At 42.0% G+C, this 22,046-nt stretch overlaps 1 protein-coding gene and 1 pseudogene across 3 annotated transcripts in view; one reads left to right on the top strand and one right to left on the bottom strand.

The window, feature by feature from the left end:
- The window catches only part of CBFA2T2 (CBFA2/RUNX1 partner transcriptional co-repressor 2), a 142,443-nt gene extending 120,901 nt beyond the window's left edge, over positions 1-21,542 (bottom strand). Inside the window, exon 1 of one of the 3 annotated variants that reach the window (XM_070381591.1) lies at positions 21,381-21,542. In XM_070381591.1, the coding sequence (XP_070237692.1) occupies positions 21,381-21,414 (34 nt within the window). In that variant the 5' untranslated portion in view covers positions 21,415-21,542. Of the gene's footprint in view, positions 1-175; positions 271-21,380 lie in introns of those variants that run through there. The other 2 variants (XM_070381593.1, XM_070381592.1) reach the window with 2 other exon arrangements.
- Positions 3,032-3,974, top strand: LOC102269740 (small ribosomal subunit protein uS5 pseudogene; annotated as a pseudogene).
- Positions 21,543-22,046: the final 504 nt, after the last annotated feature.

Here is a 22,046-nt window from a genome sequence, read left to right as displayed (position 1 = left end):
TATGGTTAAAGCTTTCTTCCTTCAAATAATTCACAATATACTTAATAATCAAACAGATCTTCTAAGGTCACTATGATCATTTTACATGGAATAACCGACAATATAAACTATGGTAGAGTAGATTAAATCTACAATGAGTCCGTGCTCAAATGTGTCCAATTCTTTGTGATCCTACCAATTGTAGCCCGTCAGGCTCCTCTGTCCATGGAATTTTCCAGGCAAGAAAACTGGAATGGGTTGCCATTTCCTCCTCCAGATGATCCTCCAGACCTAGGGATCAAACCCATATCTCTTGCATCTCCTGCAATGGCAGGTGGATTCTTTCCCACTGACGCCACCTGGGAATTGCCAATTAAATATATACAAAGTCTAATAAATTTCGGCCACAGATTTTGCAAAGAAGAACCCAGGAACTTTCTCAATAAATTCCTAATATATTACTTCATTGTCAAATAGCTCTCACAAAAACACCAGAAAAGTCTGCATAATCTAAATTCCAAATAATTTGCTTTACAAACATTCATATGATAAAGAGAATTCATCTGCTCACTGCAAAGGTCTTGTTAGGTCCAGTCTCTATTTTCATTCACCATTTTTTTAAACTGAGCTGTGTGGCTTGCAGGATCTTAGTTCTTCAACCAGGGAATGAACCTGCCCGGGCAGTAAAAGCACAGAGTCCTATCCACTAGACTGCCAGGGAATTCCCCATCATCTTATTCACATAGCCTGCTGTCTACTCAACATCTCCAGTTGGATATTTAACAGATACCTCATATACAAAATGCTGCTGCTGCTGCTCAGTCGCTTCAGTTGTGTCCGACTCTGTGCGACCCCATAGACGGCAGCCCACCAGGCTCCCCCGTCCCTGGGATTCTCCAGGCAAGAACACTGGAGTGGGTTGCCATTTCCTTCTCCAATGCAAGAAAGTGAAAAGTGAAAGTGAAGTCGCTCAGTCGTATCCAAATCTTCGAGATCCCATGGACTGCAGCCTTCCAGGCTCCTCCGTCCGTGGGATTTTCCAGGCAAGAGTAGTGGAGTGGGGTGCCATTGCCTTCTCCATATACAAAATGTCCCATTTCAAATTCTTGGTTCCCCCATCCCAGCCTAAACTTACCTGGGGCTTCAACCATCTCCCCAGTCTTTCTCAACACTCGTTTTTCTCAAATCAGTAAAGATGCAGTTTAAGTCAATAATCTTGGAGTCATCCTTGACACACAATCACCCACTGAGGCAAATTCTAGCCAAGCCACTGGGGCAAATTCTATCAGCTGCACCTTCAAAATATCCTGAATTCAACGATTTCTCCTTACCTCCCCCATTAATAAATATTCTGATCCAAATCAACTTCTCTCTCTTGGCTCATAGCAATAATTTTTCTTGTTCTTATATTTACAATAGTTTGAATTTACATTCCTGCTTCCACCATTGCCATTAGTATTTTCTCCAAGAGCAGAGTGAACTCTTTAAAAGATAGATAAAGGAGATCAAGTCTCCCCCTACTCAAAACCCTCCAACAGTCTCCTACCTCATTTAGAAAATCCAAAATCCTTCCCTGACTCTTCAGACCCCACACGCTCTGATTCCGCTTTACCTTCTGACATTCTACCTCTATGGCCCCTACAGTGTTTCCAGTTTGTTGGGCAAACCAGCCTCCTTGCTGCTTCATGAACTTATCGAGCATACCCCTCCTCAGAGCTTTAGACACTTGCTTCCCTTTGCTGACTGCTCCTCTTCCAGATATCCACATGGCTAGCCTATTTTCACTTTCATATTGGAGGAGGAAATGGCAACCCGCTCCAGTGTTCTTGCCTGGAGAATCCCAGGGACGGGGGAGCCTGGTGGGCTGCCAGAGAGTTGGACACGACTGAAGTGACTTAGCAGCAGCAGCAGCAGCCTATTTTCTCCAGGTCTTTGCTCAAATAGCATTTGATCACAGAAGTCTTTCCTAACCATTGCATCTAACTGCACTCCCCACCACCCTCTTCTCTCTAGCTAACACACTTAGTTAATACTTAATCACCACCTGAATATATTAATCAATTAATCAGCAATCAGTGCAAAGAATAAGAGGAAAACAATAGAATGGGAAAGACTAGAGATCTCTTCAAGAAAATGAGAGATACCAATGGAACATTTCACGCAAAGATGGGCTCAATAAAGGACAGAAATGGTATGGCCCTAACAGAAGCAGAAGATATTAAGAAGAGGTGGCAAGAATACACAGAAGAACTATACAAAAAAGATCTTCACGACCTAGATAATCACAGTGGTGTGATCACTCACCTAGAACCAGAATTCCTAGAACGTGAAGCTTCCAGGGAAGCCCCTAAGTGTTAAGAAAATCCCTAAAGATCCTTTCTCACTACACAATACTGTTAATATCTAACTAGATACAAGGACCTATTCAAATGAGAAAAATTTACTCATCTGTTACTGACAGACCTTTCCCCAATGGTTTCTATTTTCGAATGTCAGCATTCAGGGTAAGTTTAGTAAAACCTTTAGCCCTGTTTTCCCCCTTAATATGTGGAACCAAAATCAGTGTCATGTTCTAATATTTAATTGGCATCAATTGTCTGCCTGTTTTCCCTATAATTGAGAATCGGGTTCATATGTAAACAGGACTGATCTCACAAATGCATAAACATACAAAGAGATCCTTTCCTTAAAATAAATCTGTGCTCCACACACGGCCAAACCCTTGCACAATAAATTAACTCTTCAGCAGCCTCCAAGTAAAAACTGAAGTGAAACCAATTAAGCCCTAATGGGATCCCAATTTCTTATTTCTGAAAGAAGTCTTAATAGATCCTTCTAAGTTTATAATCTTTATCAACCATCCATATAGCCCTGTTAGACTTAGTTCCAAATCTGAAAATGTGCTACAATCAAAAAAGCTTTGATTACTGCATTTACAGCTTTCACTGCCACAACCAACATGTGCTTTAAAAAACTGGGAAATTTCAATTGCTTCAAAATGGAAATAACAGCCTTAATTAGAAAAGATGGCACTTCTCTGTAAAAACACCAAATGGCAGATGACGCTGGTGCTGTGGGAGGGCCCAGAGGAGGCCCCCGGGGGCCCTGGAATGGGAGGCCATGGTAGCTTCTGCGGAGGCTTGGCAGTGGCATCTGGGGCCAGGGTTGAGGCCAAGGCAGAGGCCGTGGACCTCGCAGAGGCAAGGCCGAGAGGACAAGTGGCTCCCCATTACCAAGCTGGGCTGCCTGGTCAAAGAAATGAAGATCAAGTCCCTGGAGGAGATCTATTTCTTCTCTCTGCTATCAAGGAATCTGAGATCGCTCACTTTTTCCTGGGAGTATCCCTTAATTAAGCAGACCTGTACTGACCAGCAGACCAGGTTCAAGGCATCTGTCACCGTCGGGAGTTACTCAAGGGCATGTCAGTTTGGGCATCAAGTACTCTATGGAGGTAGCCATCATCCTGGCCAAGCTCTCCATCATCCCTGTGTGATGAGACGGCTACTGGGGGAAAAACATTGGAGCCCCACATGGTCCCTTGCAGGGTGACTGGCCGCTGTGGCTCTCTGCTGGTGCACCTCATCCCTGCCCCCAGGGGCACTGGTACTGTCTCAGCCCCTGTGCCCAAGCTCCTGATGATGGCTGGCATTGATGACTCCTTCTCCTCTGCCAGGGGCTGCACTGCCACCTTGGGCAACTTCACCAAGGCCATTTTTGACACCATTTCCAAGACTCACAGTTACCTCATCCCTGATCTCCAGAAAGAGACAGTATTCACTAAGTCTCTGTATCAGAATTCACTGACCATCTTGTAAAGAGTCTCTGTGCAGAGGACCCAGGCTCCAGCTGTAGCTACCACATAATTTTATATGAGAAGAATAAAGTGAATGAAGCTAGAAAAAAAAAAACATGACTGATAAATTGTTGTCTCCAAACTTTGCATGCCCTAATAGTCTGCATAGTTATCCTATTCACTTTGGCCACCAAAAGGAATAAAGAAGCAGTTGTTAAAGGTTGTCAGATACCATGTCTGGTGGATGGTCTGAGGATTTTATGTTGAGGGTTTCCTCAGGATTTATTGCCTTTGAATTCATGGACACACAGACTGTGGAATGAGAAGAATCTCAGAGATCCTTTATCTGTTGAATTTCCTATATTTAGAGCATTCTTTTCCCTCAACAAAAACCTGCACACCCACTGTGTACACATAAGGTGCTCAAAATGAGTTCAAGGACTTAGAGGCAGCAAGAGCAGAGTACCTAGTCTTGGTCTTTGTGCTGATAAAAGCAGTTTCATAAAATGAGATGTTGTTGTTTAGTCACTGAGTCATGTCCAACTCCTTGTGACCCCCCATGGACTGCAGCCCACCAAGCTCCTCTGTTCATGGGATTTCCCAGCAAGAAGACTGGAGTGGGTTACCATTTCCTTCTCCAGGGGATCTTCCTGACCCAGGAACTGAACCCATGTCTCCTGCATTGGCAGAGAGATTCTCTACCACTAAGCCACCAGGAAAGCCCCGGTAAGTGGGTAAGACCTCACTCAGTACTTCATGCTAATATCGGGCAATTCATCAGCAGTATATGCATGCAACACAAATGTCTACACAAGACAGCTCTCCCAGCCAGGCTTTTTACAGCTGATAATACAGTAAGCTTACAGTACCAGGCAAAATGTCACCATCTCAGAGTCAATATGATAGATGATTCCTCAGTGAGTCTAACCTAGGAACAAATTCTTTAGCTTGATATTCAAAGTGTCCCACAGTTCTGCCTCAACCTGCCTTTACTCTTGCTTGTATTAGTACATCCTGTACCTTCCAGACCAAGAGTTAGTAACTAAGGCCATTTCCCATCCCACTCTTATACAAACCTTGCCCATGGCCTATTTCAGTAATGGCTATAGGCTAGCAATTTCTATATTTTTAAAGTTGTTAAAAAAAAAAAGAGGAGGAGAATATGTGACAGAATCCATTATGTGTTCCATAAAGCCTAAAATATCTACTATTAAGCTCTTTATAGAAAAAGTTTGCCTATTGCTGGCTTATTCCAGTATCAGGCCCTGGCATGATTTTCTTTATTCCATTTCTCCCTCTTTGTATTTACCAATCCAAGATGGACCCACCCATCAAAATGCAACTAAGTAATATTCAGTGAAGCCTTTCTTGCTACTTTCAGTGAGATACACTCTTCCTCTTTTAAATCCATATCCTCTATCTCCCTTAGCACACTATATCCCTTCTAGTTTCCAAACCCCAAACTGAAACACATGGTCTGACAAAGCTATTGCATTAACCAAAATTATTTTAACTGCTTCTGTCTTGCCTGTTCAAATGCAACTTCACAGAGCCACCAGGGTGCTCTACTTAGAATACAATTGTAACGACGTCATTCCCTCATCCTTTCTGTTGTTCTCCATTAGCTACGGAATAAAATCCAAGCATAAACCTGTTCCCTGCCTGGTTCTCTACTCTCATCTTCTTCTACCCTTCTTCACCTAGCACTTTATACTTTAAATAACATATTTTCAATCCCTCCCCCAAAACCTGGTCCAGACTCAGCTTTCCCATCTCTTACCCTTTCTTTACTTGGGTCACACACTTTGTTGTTAGAAGTAAAAACAATTGATATATCATCTCTGGAGAGTAATTTGGCAACATCTATCAAAATTATACAAATTGTACCCTTTGTCCAAGCAGTTCTACTTCTAGGAATCTAGTCAGCAGATTTATGAAATGGCATCTTTTACAAAGCTATGCAGCACTGTTTCTAACAGCAAAAGATTGGCATGTAAAATGTTCATCAGTAGTGGACTGTAGAAAAAAAAGTATTATGCATCCATACAATGAAATACAATGCAGAAAGAGGAAGTTCTTTTATCTATGGTATTATACGGCCTACAAGAATATATCTGCAAGGATACAGTAGAAACTAGTAATGCTAGCTGCCTCCAAGGAAGGCAAGTGTTGGCTGGAGCACAGAGGTGAAGGAGACAGTTCACTAAATAACCTTTGTACCTCTTAATTGTTGAATTATGTAAATATACTACCAGACCAAAACCTGATATTTTTTAAACAGTTGTTGGAGAAGCCTTTTCTGAAACACACCCATACATACATGCACATACGTTAGGTCAGATGCCTATCGGTGGTGGTTCTTATCATGCTATTATTACTGCTTACCATTGATAATGAAACATCAATCTGTTCCTCCCTCCACCACTGAACAACTTTTAAACTTCTCTGGCACTTTAGAATTCTCTTTATATCTGCCAGCGTCCTGTACTAGGGGCTTAATAAACGTTCCCCTGGTCAGGGAACTAGATTCCACATGCCACCACTAAATAAACAAAATATCTTTTTAAAAAAAGTTCACCTTCTAGTATAACTAGCTTGGGTCACAGTAGAATACAGATATTAGTGAAAGTGAAGTCGCTCAGTCGTGTCCGACTCTTTGCGACCCCGTGGACTGTAGCCTATCAGGCTCCTCTGTCCATGGGATTCTCCAGGCAAGAATACTGGAGTGGGTTGCCATTTCGGCCCCTGAAATAAATGATTTATTGAACTCAATTAGCAGAATAAAGAGAACCAAGAGACTCAAGAAAAAGATAATCAACAATTGATTCTAGGATTTCAAATTTCTATTTAAAAACCATGGCTTTAATGGAAACTCTCCTTATTTATCTAATCATTCCTTAGAGTCCAACAGCCACAAAATTAGCATGGACTATTTAGAGACCTATAGGACGCTCAGAACAATTCAAGCATTGGTATCCATGACTACAGTTAATGTGCTCAGTGGCTCGGAGGCATGTCTGGCATCCCATCTCCTCCCCAAGAAGTTCACTACCTCCATCAATTGAACCAGAATCTTTGCTTCAGTATTTCCCAATACAACTCTCCCCAACAGCATCAGTTATAAGAGAAAAAGATGGACAATCACTGTCTGAACTTAATTAAAACCCAGTTGTCAAAGCTTTCACCACAAGAGCAATCAACAAAAATCTATGTTAGGACATACAGGGCAAGACAAACTGGAAGATCTTTTTTTTTTTTTTTTTTTTTTGGAAGATCTTTGAAGACAGGGACTGAATTTTATCCACCTGGGAAGCCCCTCAGCACCTAGAACCATCCCTGCGGCTAACGGCTCCACAATATAGTTGTTACATGAACAGCTTCACTTAAGACTATAAAGGGGATTTTTACTTTATCTGTATTGTTTAAACATCTAAAATATATTCATGCATTACAAAATCATTGATCTAATAACAAATAGTGTCTAGAACATGCTTTTACAATTCCTCAATTGATTCTCATCTTGTCAGGTAGACAGGGATGGTATAGCTGTCCATTTTTCACAGATGATAAAAGCCATTCAAAATCCAAATATGAATTGTCCAAGGTTGCACTGCTTGTGAGCTGAAGATAAAAGGAAGCACTGGGATGATACCCAGGTTTTCACTTATTATACATCTAACCAAAAAGAAAACAACGTCCCCTCACAGATTCAACTCCCAAAAACCTACACCCTTGCATTCTATCTGTGTGATAGTGACCAAATCACCTTACTCCTGAACTTTATATGAAATAAGAGGATGAGAATACTACTACTCACTGATTGCTGTAAAAATCAGATGTGTGAAAACTATTCTGACATTTAAGTGGTAGTTGCTATTATTTCTGTTAATGATATGTAAATAAGAAATGACTGTGTTGACTCCAACAGAAGACAGACTCTATATTATAAAAGAGAATATGCCTTTAAGTAGAAACAAGACAACCAAAATTGATTTTACCCAAATACACTGTTTCTTTAACAACTAATTCTAAAAGTAAAACACCCAACAAGCAAATGGAACTCTCATAGATCTCTAGTAAAAATGCAAAATGGTACAGTGCAGCCACTTCAAAAAATACTTTGGGCATTTCTTAAGATGTTAAACACGAAATTACCTAGAACCCAGCAAACCCACTCCTAAGTATTTACCCAAGAGAAATGAAGACATGTGTGCAAAAGACATAAATGTTTAGAGTTTCATTCATATCATCAAAACAGGAAACAACACAAATGTCCATTAACTAGTAGACAGACTGATTTAAAAAATTACAATATATCCATACAGTGGAATACTTCTCAGCAATAAAAGGGAACTACAGACATATACAACATGGATGATTTTCAAACAATTATAGTAAGTGAAAGATATCAGATACAAAGGCTACATATCGTACAGTTTCATTCATATGACATGGAAAAGGCAAAAAACTAGAGAGAAAGATAGAAACCACTAGAGGGGCAAAAACTAGTATAGTAGTTAGCTGCTGCTGCTGCTGCTGCTAAGTCGCTTCAGTCATGTCCGACTCCGTGTGACCCCATAACGGAAGCCCACCAGGCTCCCCCGTCCCTGGGATTCTCCAGGCAAGAACACTGGAGTGGGTTGCCATTTCCTTCTCCAATGCATGGAAGTGAAAAGTGAAAGTGAAGTTGCTCAGTTGTGTCCGACTCTTCGAGACCCCATAGACTGCAGCCTACCAGGCTCCTCCGTCCATGGGATTTTCCAGGCAACAGTACTGGAGTGGGGTGCCATTGCCTTCTCCTATAGTAGTTAGTAGGGGCTGCCAAATGAAGGGAAAGGAGCATGAGGTAACTATTGGGGATGATGGAAATAATCTATATCTTGGTTGGTGTGATGATTACAATTGCATCTATTTGTCAAAACTCACAGAACTGTACCCTTAAAAAAGAATAAAGTTTACTATATGTAAATTATACCTCAAAAACATGACTAAAAGAGAAAGAAAAACTAAACTACTCCATTTACACATCTGGGGGAAAAAGGAATAGTTAATTATCACAATATTTATGCTTAGTTTGGTTCAGTATTTGCTTAAGAAATTTTAGCTAAACCACCTAACAACTGCTGGGTTAAACCTCTCTGAGGAGGCTTTACAGGGATACCCTGTTTTCAGAGAAACCATTCTCTCTCTTTAATCATTAGTTTCATTATTTTGACAGTGCTCACTCCAGCAGTCACTACTACTTGACTTTCATTCATAGCCACCTACTTCCTTCCAATGCTCTCCCCATTCCAAAACTCCAAAAAAGGCAACCTACAGTTCTCACCTACAAATATATCTGAGAAATGAGCACTCTTAAATTCCTTACTTGGAATTTCAAAGGCCAAACCACTCAACAGCAAATCACTCTGCCTTTTTCACAAGACAAAAATATTTAAATTTCACTATGTGCCAAAACCAACCAGTCACATATATATATGCTGCTGCTCAGTCGCTTCAGTCGTGTCCGACTCCATGCGACCTCATAGACGGCAGCCCACCAGGCTCCCCCATCCCTGGGATTCTCCAGGCAAGAACACCGGAGTGCGTTGCCATTTCCTTCTCCAGTGCATGGAAGTGAAAAGTGAAAGGGAAGCCGCTCAGTTGCGTCCAACTCCTAGCGACCCCATGGACTGCAGCCTACTAGGCTCCTCCGTCCATGGGATTCTCCAGGCAAGAGTAATGGAGTGGGGTGCCGTTGCCTTCTCCAACGGGTTGCCATTGCCTTCTCCAACATACATATATATATATATAGACACAAATAGCTGTCAAAAGACGGGAAGCAAAAAGCAAAGGAGTAAAGGAAAGATATACTCATTTGAAAGCAGAGTTCCAAAGAATAGCAAGGAGAGATAAGAAAGCCTTCCTCAGCAATGCAAAGAAATAGAGGAAAACAACAGAATGGGAAAGACTAGAGATCTCTTCAAGAAAATTAGAGATACCAAGGGAACATTTCATGCAAAGATGGGCTCAATAAAGGACAGAAATGGTATGGCCCTAACAGAAGCAGAAGATATTAAGAAGAGGTGGCAAGAATACACAGAAGAACTATACAAAAAAGATCTTCATGACCCAGATAATCACGATGGTGTGATCACTCACCTAGAGCCAGACATCCTGGAGTGTGAAGTCAAGTGGGCCTTAGGAAGCATCACTACAAACAAAGCTAGTGGAGGTGATGGAATTCCAGTTGAGCTATTTCAAATCCTGAAAGATGATGCTGTGAAAGTGCTGCACTCAATATGCCAGCAAATTTGGAAAACTCAGCAGTGGCCACAGGACTGGAAAAGGTCAGTTTTCATTCCAATCCCAAAGAAAGGCAATGTTTTGCTTTGAATGCTCAAACGACCTCACAATTGCACTCATCTCACACACTAGTAAAGTAATGCTTAAAATTCTCCAAGCCAGGCTTCAGCAATACGTGAACCGTGAACTTCCAGATGTTCAAGCTGGTTTTAGAAAAGGCAGAGGAACCAGAGATCAAATTGCCAACATCTGCTGGATCAAAAAAGCAAGAGACTTCCAGAAAAACATCTATTTCTACTTTATTGACTATGCCAAAGCCTTTTACTGTGTGAATCACAATAAACTGTGGAAAATTCTTCAAGAGATGAGAATACCAGACCACCTGACCTGTCTCTTGAGAAACCTGTATGCAGGTCAGGAAGCAACAGTCAGACCTGGACATGGAACAACAGACTGGTTCCAAATAGGAAAAGGAGTACGTCAAAGCTGTATATTGTCACCCTGCTTATTTAACTTATATGCAGAGTACATCATGAGAAACACTGGGCTGGAGAAAGCACAAGCTGGAATCAAGATTGCCAGGAGAAATATCAATAACCTCAGATATGCAGATGACACCACCCTTATGGCAGAAAGTGAAGAAGAACTAAAAAGCCTCTTGATGAAAGTGAAAGAGGAGAGTGAAAAAGTTGGCTTAAAGCTCAATATTCAGAAAATGAAGATCATGGCATCTGGTCCCATCACTTCATGGCAGACAGATAGGGAAACAGCGGCTGACTTTATTTTCCTGGGCTCCAAAATCACTGCAGATGGTGATTGCAGCCATGAAATTAAAAGATGCTTACTCCTTAGAAGGAAAGTTATGACCAACCTAGAGAGCATATTCAAAAGCAGAGACATTACTTTGCCAACAAAGGTCCGTCTAGTCAAGGCTATGGTTTTTCCAGTGGTCATGTATGGATGTGAGAGTTGGACTGTGAAGAAGGCTGAGCGCCGAAGAATTGATGCTTTTGAACTGTGGTGTTGAAGAAGACTCTTGAGAGTCCCTTGGACTGCAAGGAGATCCAACCAGTCCATCCTAAAGGAGATCAGTCCTGGGAGTTCATTGGAAGGACTGATGTTGAGGCTGAAACTCCAATACTCTGGCCACCTGATGCGAAGAGCTGACTTCTCATTTGAAAAGACCCTGATGCTGGGACAGATTGAGGGCAGGAGGAAAAGGGGACGACAGAGGATGAGATGGTTGGATGGCATCATCAACTCGATGGACATGGGTTTGGGTAGACTCCGGGAGTTGGTGTTGGACAGGGAGGCCTGGCGTGCTGCAGTTCATGGGGTCACAGAGTCCGACACGACTGAGCGACTGAACTGATACATCAAATTTCTATAAGTTGAGTTACATCTATTTTTTAGTATGTTTGTTACATTTAATTTTTTTTTAAATTTATTTTAATTGGAGGCTAATTACTTTACAATATTGTAGTGGTTTTTGCCATACATTGACATGAATCAGCCATGGGTATACATGTGTTCCTCATCTTGAACCCTCCTCCCAACTCCCTCCTCATCCCATCCCTCTGGGTCATCCCAGTGCACCAGCCCTGAGCACCCTGTCTCATGCATCGAACCTGGACTGGTGATCTGTTTCACATATGATAGTATACATGTTTCAATGCTCTTAAATCACTGAGAAGTTATCCCAAAGTAACTTCTGAGTTCAATATACTGACCACATACCCTTAGACTAAAGACAAAAAAACTATAAACAAAGAGGTTTACAAACTGAATTTCATAGTAACATGGGTTAGCAATCTTGGAGCTATTTTCAGTATATTCTAGGTTTGGACAAATAAATACATTATGGATTATGTGAGTCGGGTTTACAATCCCTAGGTAAGAGAAGGGGCTTAAAAATACAGAAAAAATAAGATAAAGGCTAAATAAACTTTGTGGTATTGGAGGTGTTAGTCTGAACACACAATTCTGAAACCAAGTTTCCTTATCAAGTTTATGATCAATCTCTCTATCCAAAATTTGATTCCCTCTCTTGTAGTACTCAAGCTTGTGCTAACTGAACACTAATCAACAAAAGTCAGATGACTAAAACTGCTATTACTGACAACATCATTAAGCAACTAAAATTGCTATTATGAACATCATCATTAACGTACAAACTCAGGTTGCTTCTCCAGCACAAGATGAATGGTCCCAGAGCCATGGAGCACTTTGGCTGGAGAATCATAAACCAGAGACATCCTGACTTCCCAAAACTACAAATAAGAAATGTCACAGTAATGCCACATAACAATTAGTCCCAGCCTCTTTGTTCTTCCTCTAAAACATAACCCTAACTCAAAGACCAGGTGGGTTTGAAATCCATACTTTGCTGCAAACTCCTATTGTCAGAGTTTGGCTTTCAGTACTGCGGGCATAGGAGCTCTCTGCTCAGTTTCAGTTTTTATTATATTTAGATAAAAATAAAAATAAACTTAGATATATGTGTATATATATGTATGTGTATATGTGTGTGTATATATATATGTGTGTATATATAGACATAGATTTCTTAGCTCTGCCCATTGAAAGGATCTGAAAGCAATGACAACCTATAGCAATGAGCATACATAGGAACTAGATCTTGATTTCTAAATAATTTTCTCCACTAACAGAAATTAGGAGAGAAACACCTTAGAGAAATAGCTGATTCCAAAGTTCAGGTAGGAAGATAAGCCTGGAACATCTTTTTTGTGCCAAAAAGGAACTGGTTCAAGAATGTTAGGAACTTGTCAAAAGCTAGCTTGAAGGGGTTCCCACTGCCGAATCTGGGACAATGTGAAAACCACAAAAAATAATGACAGTAACAGATTATGACCTACTGCATAAAATATGAATCCATATTAATACATACAAATAAAGGTAAGAAAATGCTCTCCAGCAGAATATTAACCAATAAGCAAAGAATAAAACTGATAAGCTGAAAAGCAAAAAATAAAAACTGAAAGCACAGTTCTGTAATATGAAAGCACAACCATCATAGTAATAACTGACTCAGGCAAACATCAACAGATGTTACAACTACTGGATAAAAGTTTGATGAAATCAAGGTATTTACATGGACTCACCGTCTCCCATAACATTACTAATTAAAAAGGAAAACATTAAACTCTATAGTGGAAAAACCTGACAGACATCATCTTAAATAAGTGATCAAAGTTAACATCATCAGTACTGAACAAATGGATATCAAATGCTTCCTGATATGATGCAATGGGAAGGATATAACATTACTCTGCAATATTCCCATCAAAATGCATAATCTGAATCTATTCATAAGGAAGGCAAATTCAAATTGAGAGACACTCTTTGAAATAAACAACCTATACCATTCAAAAAAGACAAGATCATGAAAGATAAGTCTGAAGGGTTCTTTCAAACTAAGTAGACTGGAGATTAAACAAATATTTTATGCAGATTCTGGATTGGATCCTAGATTAGAAAAAATTTTCCCTATAAAAAACACTGAAACAAATGGCAAAATTTGAATAAAGTCAGTATATTAGATAATAATATTATAACCAATCTGTATTTCCTGATTTGGGAAAGAACATTGTTGTGGTTACATAAGAGAATGTCTTAGTTTACTGAAAATATACATTATCATATTTAGGGTAAAGAAGTATCATATTTGTAACTTACTCTAGTTTCAAAAATTAATATGCATAGGTAAAAAGAATATAGGGACCTCCCTGGTGGTCCAGTGGTTAAGAATCCAGCTTCCAGTGCAGGGGATGGTGGTTCAATGCCTGGTGAGGGAACTAAGATCCCACATGCTTTGGGGCCACTAAGCCCCTAAGGTGCAACTGCTGAGCCCAAGAACAACTGCTGAACCCATGAGCCACAACTAAAGAAAAGCCCTTAAGGAGGAGCTTATGAAAACTTGAACTCCTAAGCTCCTAGCAGCTCCAGGCAGCTAGTGAATGAATGCCAGAGGAGCTAAGACCATCATCTCCTCTTCCCCACCTCAGAACCTGCCTCTTCTAAGCCACTGCTACTTTTAATTTAGGCCATTAAGACTTGCTTTCTGCCAGCTTCTGCCCTGTAAGGTTGATGCAACTTCTCAAGAGAGAAACAAAATGAATCATAATCACTTTCTCAATATTAAGGACAAAGAAATACTGCCAGATTTTTGGTGGAAAAAAATATCACTAGTGTTTTAACTTCTATGGGGGATGGGAGAGGGAGAGGATAGTGGTAAGGAGACAGTAAACCAGCTAAAAACTATGTGAAATAGAGGAAATGGTGATTTTGATTAGTGAACCTCTAGGGATATAAGGTAACAATGAATAAATCTGTGCTATCTGAATGTCTGTTCTCATGTGGCTTCAAAAAATTAAAAGCAGGCAGGACCTTTGCATTGAGATGGCTAAGTTAACAAAGGAATAAGGGAAACATCTGTATGAGAGGAAAAGGTCAAAGCAGTGTGTCAAGGGAACTCTGCTATGCCTGGTATTAACATTTCACTTGAATTGCTGGAGAGGTCAGATTACATATTTGTCGCCATCAGCTAATTTAATTGAAAGGTCTAGCCAACTCCAAAGCTATCAATTCAGACAGAAGGATACCTAGCTTCGAGTACCTCTGAGTTTTACTTTGATTTCTGCATTTAATTACAGGAATATAAAATAGAGGGGCAGAACCATATTTTAAAGAGCCACATTCCAAAGTAAAGGTTCACTGTATAGTCCATATACTATATTTGATGATCCATATTTGACAGATCCTCACAGGGCCATGCAAAATTAGCATGGACATTTCTTGGGCTTTTGATGTTCACTGCCATCATGTGCTTCACTGCTAAAATCAGGAAACATATGGGATGAATTGGTAAAGGCTGCTGAGAGTTTCTGCTGCCTTTTTGTTTTCTGTTTTTAATTCAGGGCTAAGGCCAATTCAGAATACCTCTAAACAAGACCAAGATCTAATACAGCACTCTTTAAACCATATCCATTCCCAGGATATTTTTAAATAAGAAAAGATGTTAGGGAAAGAAAGGTGTTGAAGAAAAATGACGGGAAATCAAGTATCTTCAGGGAACACTGGGATCCTTGGGAACATATGTCTAAAAACGTATAGTTTAGCTAGTGAAAAGAAGAAGCCACATGGCAGAGAGTGAAAAACGTGGGTTTTGGACTCAGATCTCAGTGAATTCAGTTATCAGGACTGAAAGAAGTGTGAATAGTGTGTCTGCTACTGGTTAACTCTGTGACCTAGGGGAATTTATTTAACTTCTCTGAGACTTATTTTCTCATCTGTAAAACAGAGATACTAACTCCCTCTCAAGGATGTTTTAAGAATTACAGAGATAACATACATGAAAGGAGGTTCCCAGGTGGCATAGTGGTAAAGATTGGCCTGCCAATGCAGGTGACATAGGTGGCTTGGGTCTGATCCTGTGTTGGGAAAATCACCTGGAGTAGGAAATGGCAACCCGCTCTAGTATTCTTGCCATAGAAAATTCCATGGACAGAGGAGTCTGGCGGGCTACAGTCCATGGGTTCAAAAAGAGTTGGACACAACTGAGTACAACATATATGAAAAGTGCCCCCCAGCAGAAAATCTAGCAAAGACTTTTTTGTTAAAGAATTCAACTGGACTTAAAGTCAGATTCAGTTGACATATCTGCTATAGACTCATTTTACAAGTTTAATTTATGATACCCCAACTGCTATAATTTCAGATAGCCTCAAGGCCTTGGAGAGGCCTGAGACAAAAACCAGAGACAGAGGCAAAAGTTACTTAACCAGCCATAATAAAACCCAGAGACAGACTCTGTCACATGTAAATATACTAGCTCATATTGCACATGGGGCCAGTCAATACAGCGCCAGAAAGACCCCTCCTCTTTGTAATTTTACTAAAGCAGAAACGATAACTAGGGGAGAGAGTCTCCCTCAGCCTTTAAACTTTCAGGGATCTTAAGTAAATCTTTACAACTGAATGATCACTTTCTATGAAGTTCAAAACAATACCCTAAAATTAAGAATTGAGGCTAAAACCAGCAGTAAGAAATTTTACTTCCTCATCTTTCCTCCTGTTTTCCTTACCCTGGAGGAAGTATGAACTCAGGGAATTAACTCATCTTTATCCTAGTGCTACATGCATCCACTGTACTCTTATTTAAACCACCTTTCTGGTTTAAAGGCTTCCCTGATGGCTCAGAGGTTAAAGTGTCTGCTTGCAATGCAGGAGACCTGGGTTCGATCCCTGGGTCGGGAAGATCCCCTGGAGAAGGAAATGGCAACCCACTCCAGAATTCTTGCCTGGAGAATCCCATGGACGGAGGAGCCTGGTGGGCTACAAAGAGTCGGACACGACTGAGCGACTTCACTTTCTTTCACTTTCCAGTCTAAAAGCTTTCAGCAGCTACCTTAATGTTAAGAAGTCAGGCTCTGTGGTCACAAAAGATCTAGATTTTAAACTGTTCATTTATTAGCTCTATGTATTTCCAGGTGGCACCAGTGGTAAAGAACCCACCTGCCAATGCAGATAGATGTAAGGGATGTGGGTTTGATCTCTGGGTAAGGAAGATCCCCTGGAGGAAGAAAAGGCAACCCACTCCAGTATTCTTGCCTAGAGAATCCCATGGACAGAGGAGCTTGGCAGGCTAGTTCACAGGGCTGCACAGAGTCGGACATGACTGAATAGACTTAGCATGCACAGGTGAGATCTGAGTCAATTTCCTAGTTTGTAAAACAGGATATATAAACAAAAGTATTAAAAGGCAAAAGGTGGCCCAAAATAAACATTCAATATTAGTCATCATTATTATGAGGCAAGGGTTAACCTCATTTATAGATCAAATAAACCAACAACTGAGTCTCAGAGGTAGAGTAACTTCCCAGTAGAATGGAACCTCAAACCCAAATTCTGCTTTTTCCATTATGCCAAACAACCTATCTCATGTATGAAAGTGAAAGTCGCTCAGTTGTGTTCAACTCTTTGGGACCCCATGGCCTATACAATCCATGGAATTCTCAGGCCCGAATTGTGGAGTGGGTACCCTTCTCCAAGGCATCTTCCCAACCCATGGATTGAACCCAGGTCTCCTGCATTGCAGGCAGATTCTTTACCAGCTGAGCCACAAGGGAAGCCCCAGAATACTGGAGTGGGTAGCCTATCCCTTCTCCAGCGGATCTTCCCAATCCAGGAATGAAACCGGGGTCTCCAGCATTGCAGGCGAATTCTTTACCAACTGAGCTCTCAGGGAAGCCCTATCTCATGTCTATCCCTGTCGTTTTAAACAGGCTACTAACTGCAATTTACTAGTCTTTATTGTGTGGTCACAGGTTATGGATGTTTTTAATCTTATTCCATTTTTTCTTTTCATATCATGATAGTCCGGGAGGAAAACTGACTGAACACACCAGTGTGCCACAGCAGGTGATGACCCAGGGGAAAAGACGAGACCCAGTTTCTCCTTGTCAGTATTCTTACCTGGAATAGCCTCTCTCCTCTCCAAGTGCATTTGCTGCTTTTAAATCTGCTATGATCTGGGCTCGAATAAGTACCCTAGGACTAGTGAGGGTACCTTTAAGCCTGAAGAACAAAGGAAATACCAACTTTCCAAACCAGAAGGAGCGAGTCATGCATGTAGGGAGAACTACCTTCAGAAGAATAACAAGGGACACAGCTAGACACAGACAACACTCATAGGAAGGGAGCAGGATAATTAAATTCCATATCCTCAGATGGGAAGAAAGCCAGCTGATGTAGTCTAAGTAAGTCAGCTTCCCAGGGTGGCAAAGGATGGAGAGTGGACCTGGAGGAGCCAACAGAAGGGACCTAATTCTACCTCAGAGAGTCTTCCTGGTGCACTTTCACATCTCTTCTTTCATCCTAATGGCTAAGTGCCAGATAAGGAAAGAGTTACTGAATGGGACAGTTCTCACCCCTTTTGAAGAGTACTGCTTATCTACCATAAAATATTTATGGGTGAGTTTTTCACTAATTGAGTATGGTCATTTATCATCCCACTTGTAACTGTTCAGAAATCTTTTAGGTTCAAGAATTTATGTATCTTTCTCCACATTTGTGGATTTTGCACTTACCTACTAGGCAAATTAAATCACAATAATGCAGATACTATCACAACCCTCAAGGAACTTAATACTTAGGAGTTTACACTCATATCTTAAGATATGGTAAGAAGACAGAATGAGTGCCACCAGAGAGGAAAGAGCTGTTGTGCTGCGAAAAGTTCGAGGACAGGTTTCGTTGCCATCCAGCCCCTGGCAGGCATAACTTCAGCCAGAACTCACTGTTATCTATTAACAAGGTTTCCCACAGGTCCAGATCTGGAGAACCACTCACCAAGCCCTCAAGAGCCCCCAGTTTCCACTCTACACCCTCAGCCAATAAGGTTCATGCCTCATTCTCCTGGAAAAAGTCCCTCTCCTTCCAAATGTCACCTCCTTACCTGAACCTTACTTGGACCCTCAAAGAACAATTACAATGTGCCTACTCTGCATTCCCAAAAGCCTTTACTTTGAGAACTTAAAGCACTTTATCATTATCCATGTATTTGTACGGGACCTCTATTAGATTGGGGCTTCCCTGGTGGCTCAGACGGTAAAGAATCTGCCTGCAATGTGCGAGACCTGGGTTCAATCCCTGGGTTGGGAAGATCCTCTGGAGAAGGGAAAAGCTACTCACTCCAGTATACTGGCCTGGAGAATTCCATGGACTGGGGTGGCAAAGAGTCGGACACGACTGAGCGACTTTCACTTCACTTCACTTCTACTAGATTGTGAGATTCCAAGTCATCTGTATCCTTAGCCACTAACAGCACTCAAAACAGTATGCCAGGCCCAGTGTAAGTATTCTACATATATTAACACATACATTCTACTAATATGTACATCACAGTAAGTCATCACAGTAAAACTGAAAAGGAGATGACAGGAACTCTCTTCTCAATTTTACAAGAGAGGAAAATTAAGTGCACAGGAAGGTTAAGTAGTGCTGAAAGTCTCAAAGCTAGTAAGGACTAGACCCCAGGATTTCAATCTAGGCACAACTTCAGAACTGAATTTCAACAGACATCATGGGTTGAGGGGAAGGTCGAACTACAAGATCAGTGGTCTCCACCACAGGGAGCACAGTTACTATTCATACATTGGGGTGTGGAAAGCCAAACACTGGAACTTCTACTTATATTTGTTTCAGTTCATCCTTTTGTAAAACGTCTATTTTTGCACGTTATAAAATGTACATAATAGACAGTACAGTCAACACTGTAATAGTAACTTAAACACACATAATGTGTGTGCATACTCAACCATATTTACTGATACAAAGAACATTAAAACCATTTGAGGCCACTATTCTAGACTATTTCCTCCAGGGACTCAGTTCCTCCATTCTCTCTGCCTAGCACTTTAGTTAAAAAACATTAGCCAATCAAGATTATAGGTGAACTTCAGAGAGGTAAGAGTTTGCTCTTATTTATATTTGGAAGCCCTACATCAGCTCAAGGTCCCGGTGCTTAGCAGATGGTCAATGTATCATGAGATACATTGTATCATGAGAACCTAACTGTATCATGAGAACCTCATTTTAAAAAATTCTCTTCAGGAAAAAAACAAAGTCTCTCAACATTTTAATGCAACTTATAAATACTTCTGGATTAAAAAAAAAAAAAACATACTAAGCACATTGCCTAGAAATGTTATATAGAATTCTCTTAGGAAGACTATAAACAAACAAACAAAAAACAAACCTCAGTTACATAATAGAACCAAAAAATTGTACTTTAGAGCTTAAACAGAAAACTGCATAAAAGGGATGTGGGCATTAAAAAAAAATCTAAGTTCATATTAAAGGTCCTTCCACTATACAGAGATAGTGTAACTTTGTCAGACCTAAAGGTCACCTCTGCTAGTCTCTGCTGAGTTAAACTCCAAGAGGAATAGATTAAACTTTCCAAAGCAGCAACTGCAGACTTGACTATGAAGAGGCATTAGCTGGGTCCACCTACCTACTCTGCATTTCTTCAATCCAACATTTAATGGGCATCAAACAAAGAAGAGAGGCTGTGTAAAGCCCCCCTTTTATGGGTGGAAGAACCTGAGCTCTGAGGCTAAATCCACAAGGTTCCTCCCGTCCTCAGCTTCATCCTCTGCACAATGGGCATATACAAATACTTAATTCTTATCTATGTTACCAGGATTAAATGACAGAAAACATGCAAAACGGATTTATCTGTTTCCTCATTGAACGTGTCTCTCTCCCTTCCCCCAGCTAAAACTCAAATCTTGAGTCTGGTTTATCTAGTTTGCTGCTATATTCCCAGGGCCAAAATGGTTCTTTTTATTTAATAAATGATTTAGTAAGTACCAAATGAATAGAACGCAAACTGCCTGTTGCTCAAAAAATGTTGGCTATTATGGCTATTATTGCTAACAAGAAACAATGAAAATTTTATTAAGAGACCCACACCTCCTCCAAAGATCTCACATTTCTAGGAGGTACAGTTAATAAATGCTGAAAAGGAGAAATGAAGGTAAGAAAAACAACTGGATCATAAAGCAGGACTAACCTAAAATAAAATTAAAATCTCAAATAAATACACAATCAGAGCTGAATTTCGAGCTCTCCCGAGTGAGGTTCACCCTGGATGAGGTTTAACAGCGATTACAGTAATGACAGTTTACACGCCTGTATGTGCCAGAGTCCGTATCAAGCCTCCTATTTGGCCTCACAAAACCCTGAACCGGGGTGGGAAGGGCTGGAGATGTTCTTCTCGCCTTCATTTTGCAGAAGGGGGAACTGAGGCTCAGAGAGACCCAAGGTCACCGTCTGTAAGCGGAGGAGCCGCAATGTGAACCCCGGCAGTCAGACCCCTGAGCCTGCACTCAACAGGCCCCTCAGAGGGGCCATCCTCGCCTCTTCCACCATCCGCCACACATCCCTCGAAATTGGATGTGTGTAATATTTCTCTAGGGCCGGACTTAGTGGCCCCGGCGCCAGGAGAACAAAACAATCCTTGTCCGCCGGCAAGTTAGATGGACGCCGGCCCGGCCGGGTCTCCGAGGCCGCGGTGCCCAGAGACTCGCGCACACCACGAGCTCCGAGCTCTCGAGCGGTGCAGGAGGCTCCTGGGCGGCCCTAGGAGCCCGGGAAGGCCCGGCCTGCCGGGTGACCTTGGATCTGCCGCCCTTCTTGGGGCCTCAGTTTACCAGCCTGGCCTCGCGCCGGCTCGCGCCTGTGGAGCTGCAGGCCTTCACACGCCCCCCTCAGCCGCCCGCTTTCCCGCCCCGCTTACGCTGGAAGGCGGCCGCTCCAGGGACGCCCACCATCGCCCAGCGCCGCTGCCGCGCACCTCCGCCTCCACTCGCGGCCCGGGTCCCCCGCAGGCCCCGCTGCGGGACCTGTAGCCGCCAAGCTAGCCGACCCCAGAGACTCTGCTGCCGCCACCGCCGCCGCCGCCGTTAGGCCGCGCGCCGCCCCGCCCCCTAGTTGGCCCCGCCCCGCCAGCCGGGCACGCCCCCGCCGCGCGTTCTCGCTCGCCAGACCAACGCACGCGGAAGCCTAGCCCCTAGACCGACTCCCGCTAAACCTCGCCTCCTGACCTGCTCCGCCCCTTCCGCGCGAACCTACTTACCCTATCCCGGAGCACCCTGCTTCTCAGTCCAGGCCCCCTTGCGTCACGCGCGCCCATCACGTGCAAGTTCCACTCTTCAGGCTTAGGGATTCCAGCTGTGGCCAAGGCAACTGCCAGAACCCAGAGGCGGAGCCCTAGGGGGCGGAGCTTAGGGGGGGAGGGCGCAATGCCTCACCTGAGTTCTCCAGGTTAAGGTCCTTTCGCCTTTGCGCCTGTCTTTAGGCAACTCACTTCCCCCGAAAGTGTTCCAAGTATTTAAAATGTCATGATCATAATGTTAATAACTGTTAGCTGTCATTATTATTACCGAGCTATTTTTATACACTC

Source organism: Bos mutus, chromosome 13, assembly GCF_027580195.1.
Source record: "Bos mutus isolate GX-2022 chromosome 13, NWIPB_WYAK_1.1, whole genome shotgun sequence".
NCBI lineage: Eukaryota > Metazoa > Chordata > Mammalia > Artiodactyla > Bovidae > Bos > Bos mutus.
This window is presented reverse-complemented; position numbering and strand designations above follow the sequence as displayed.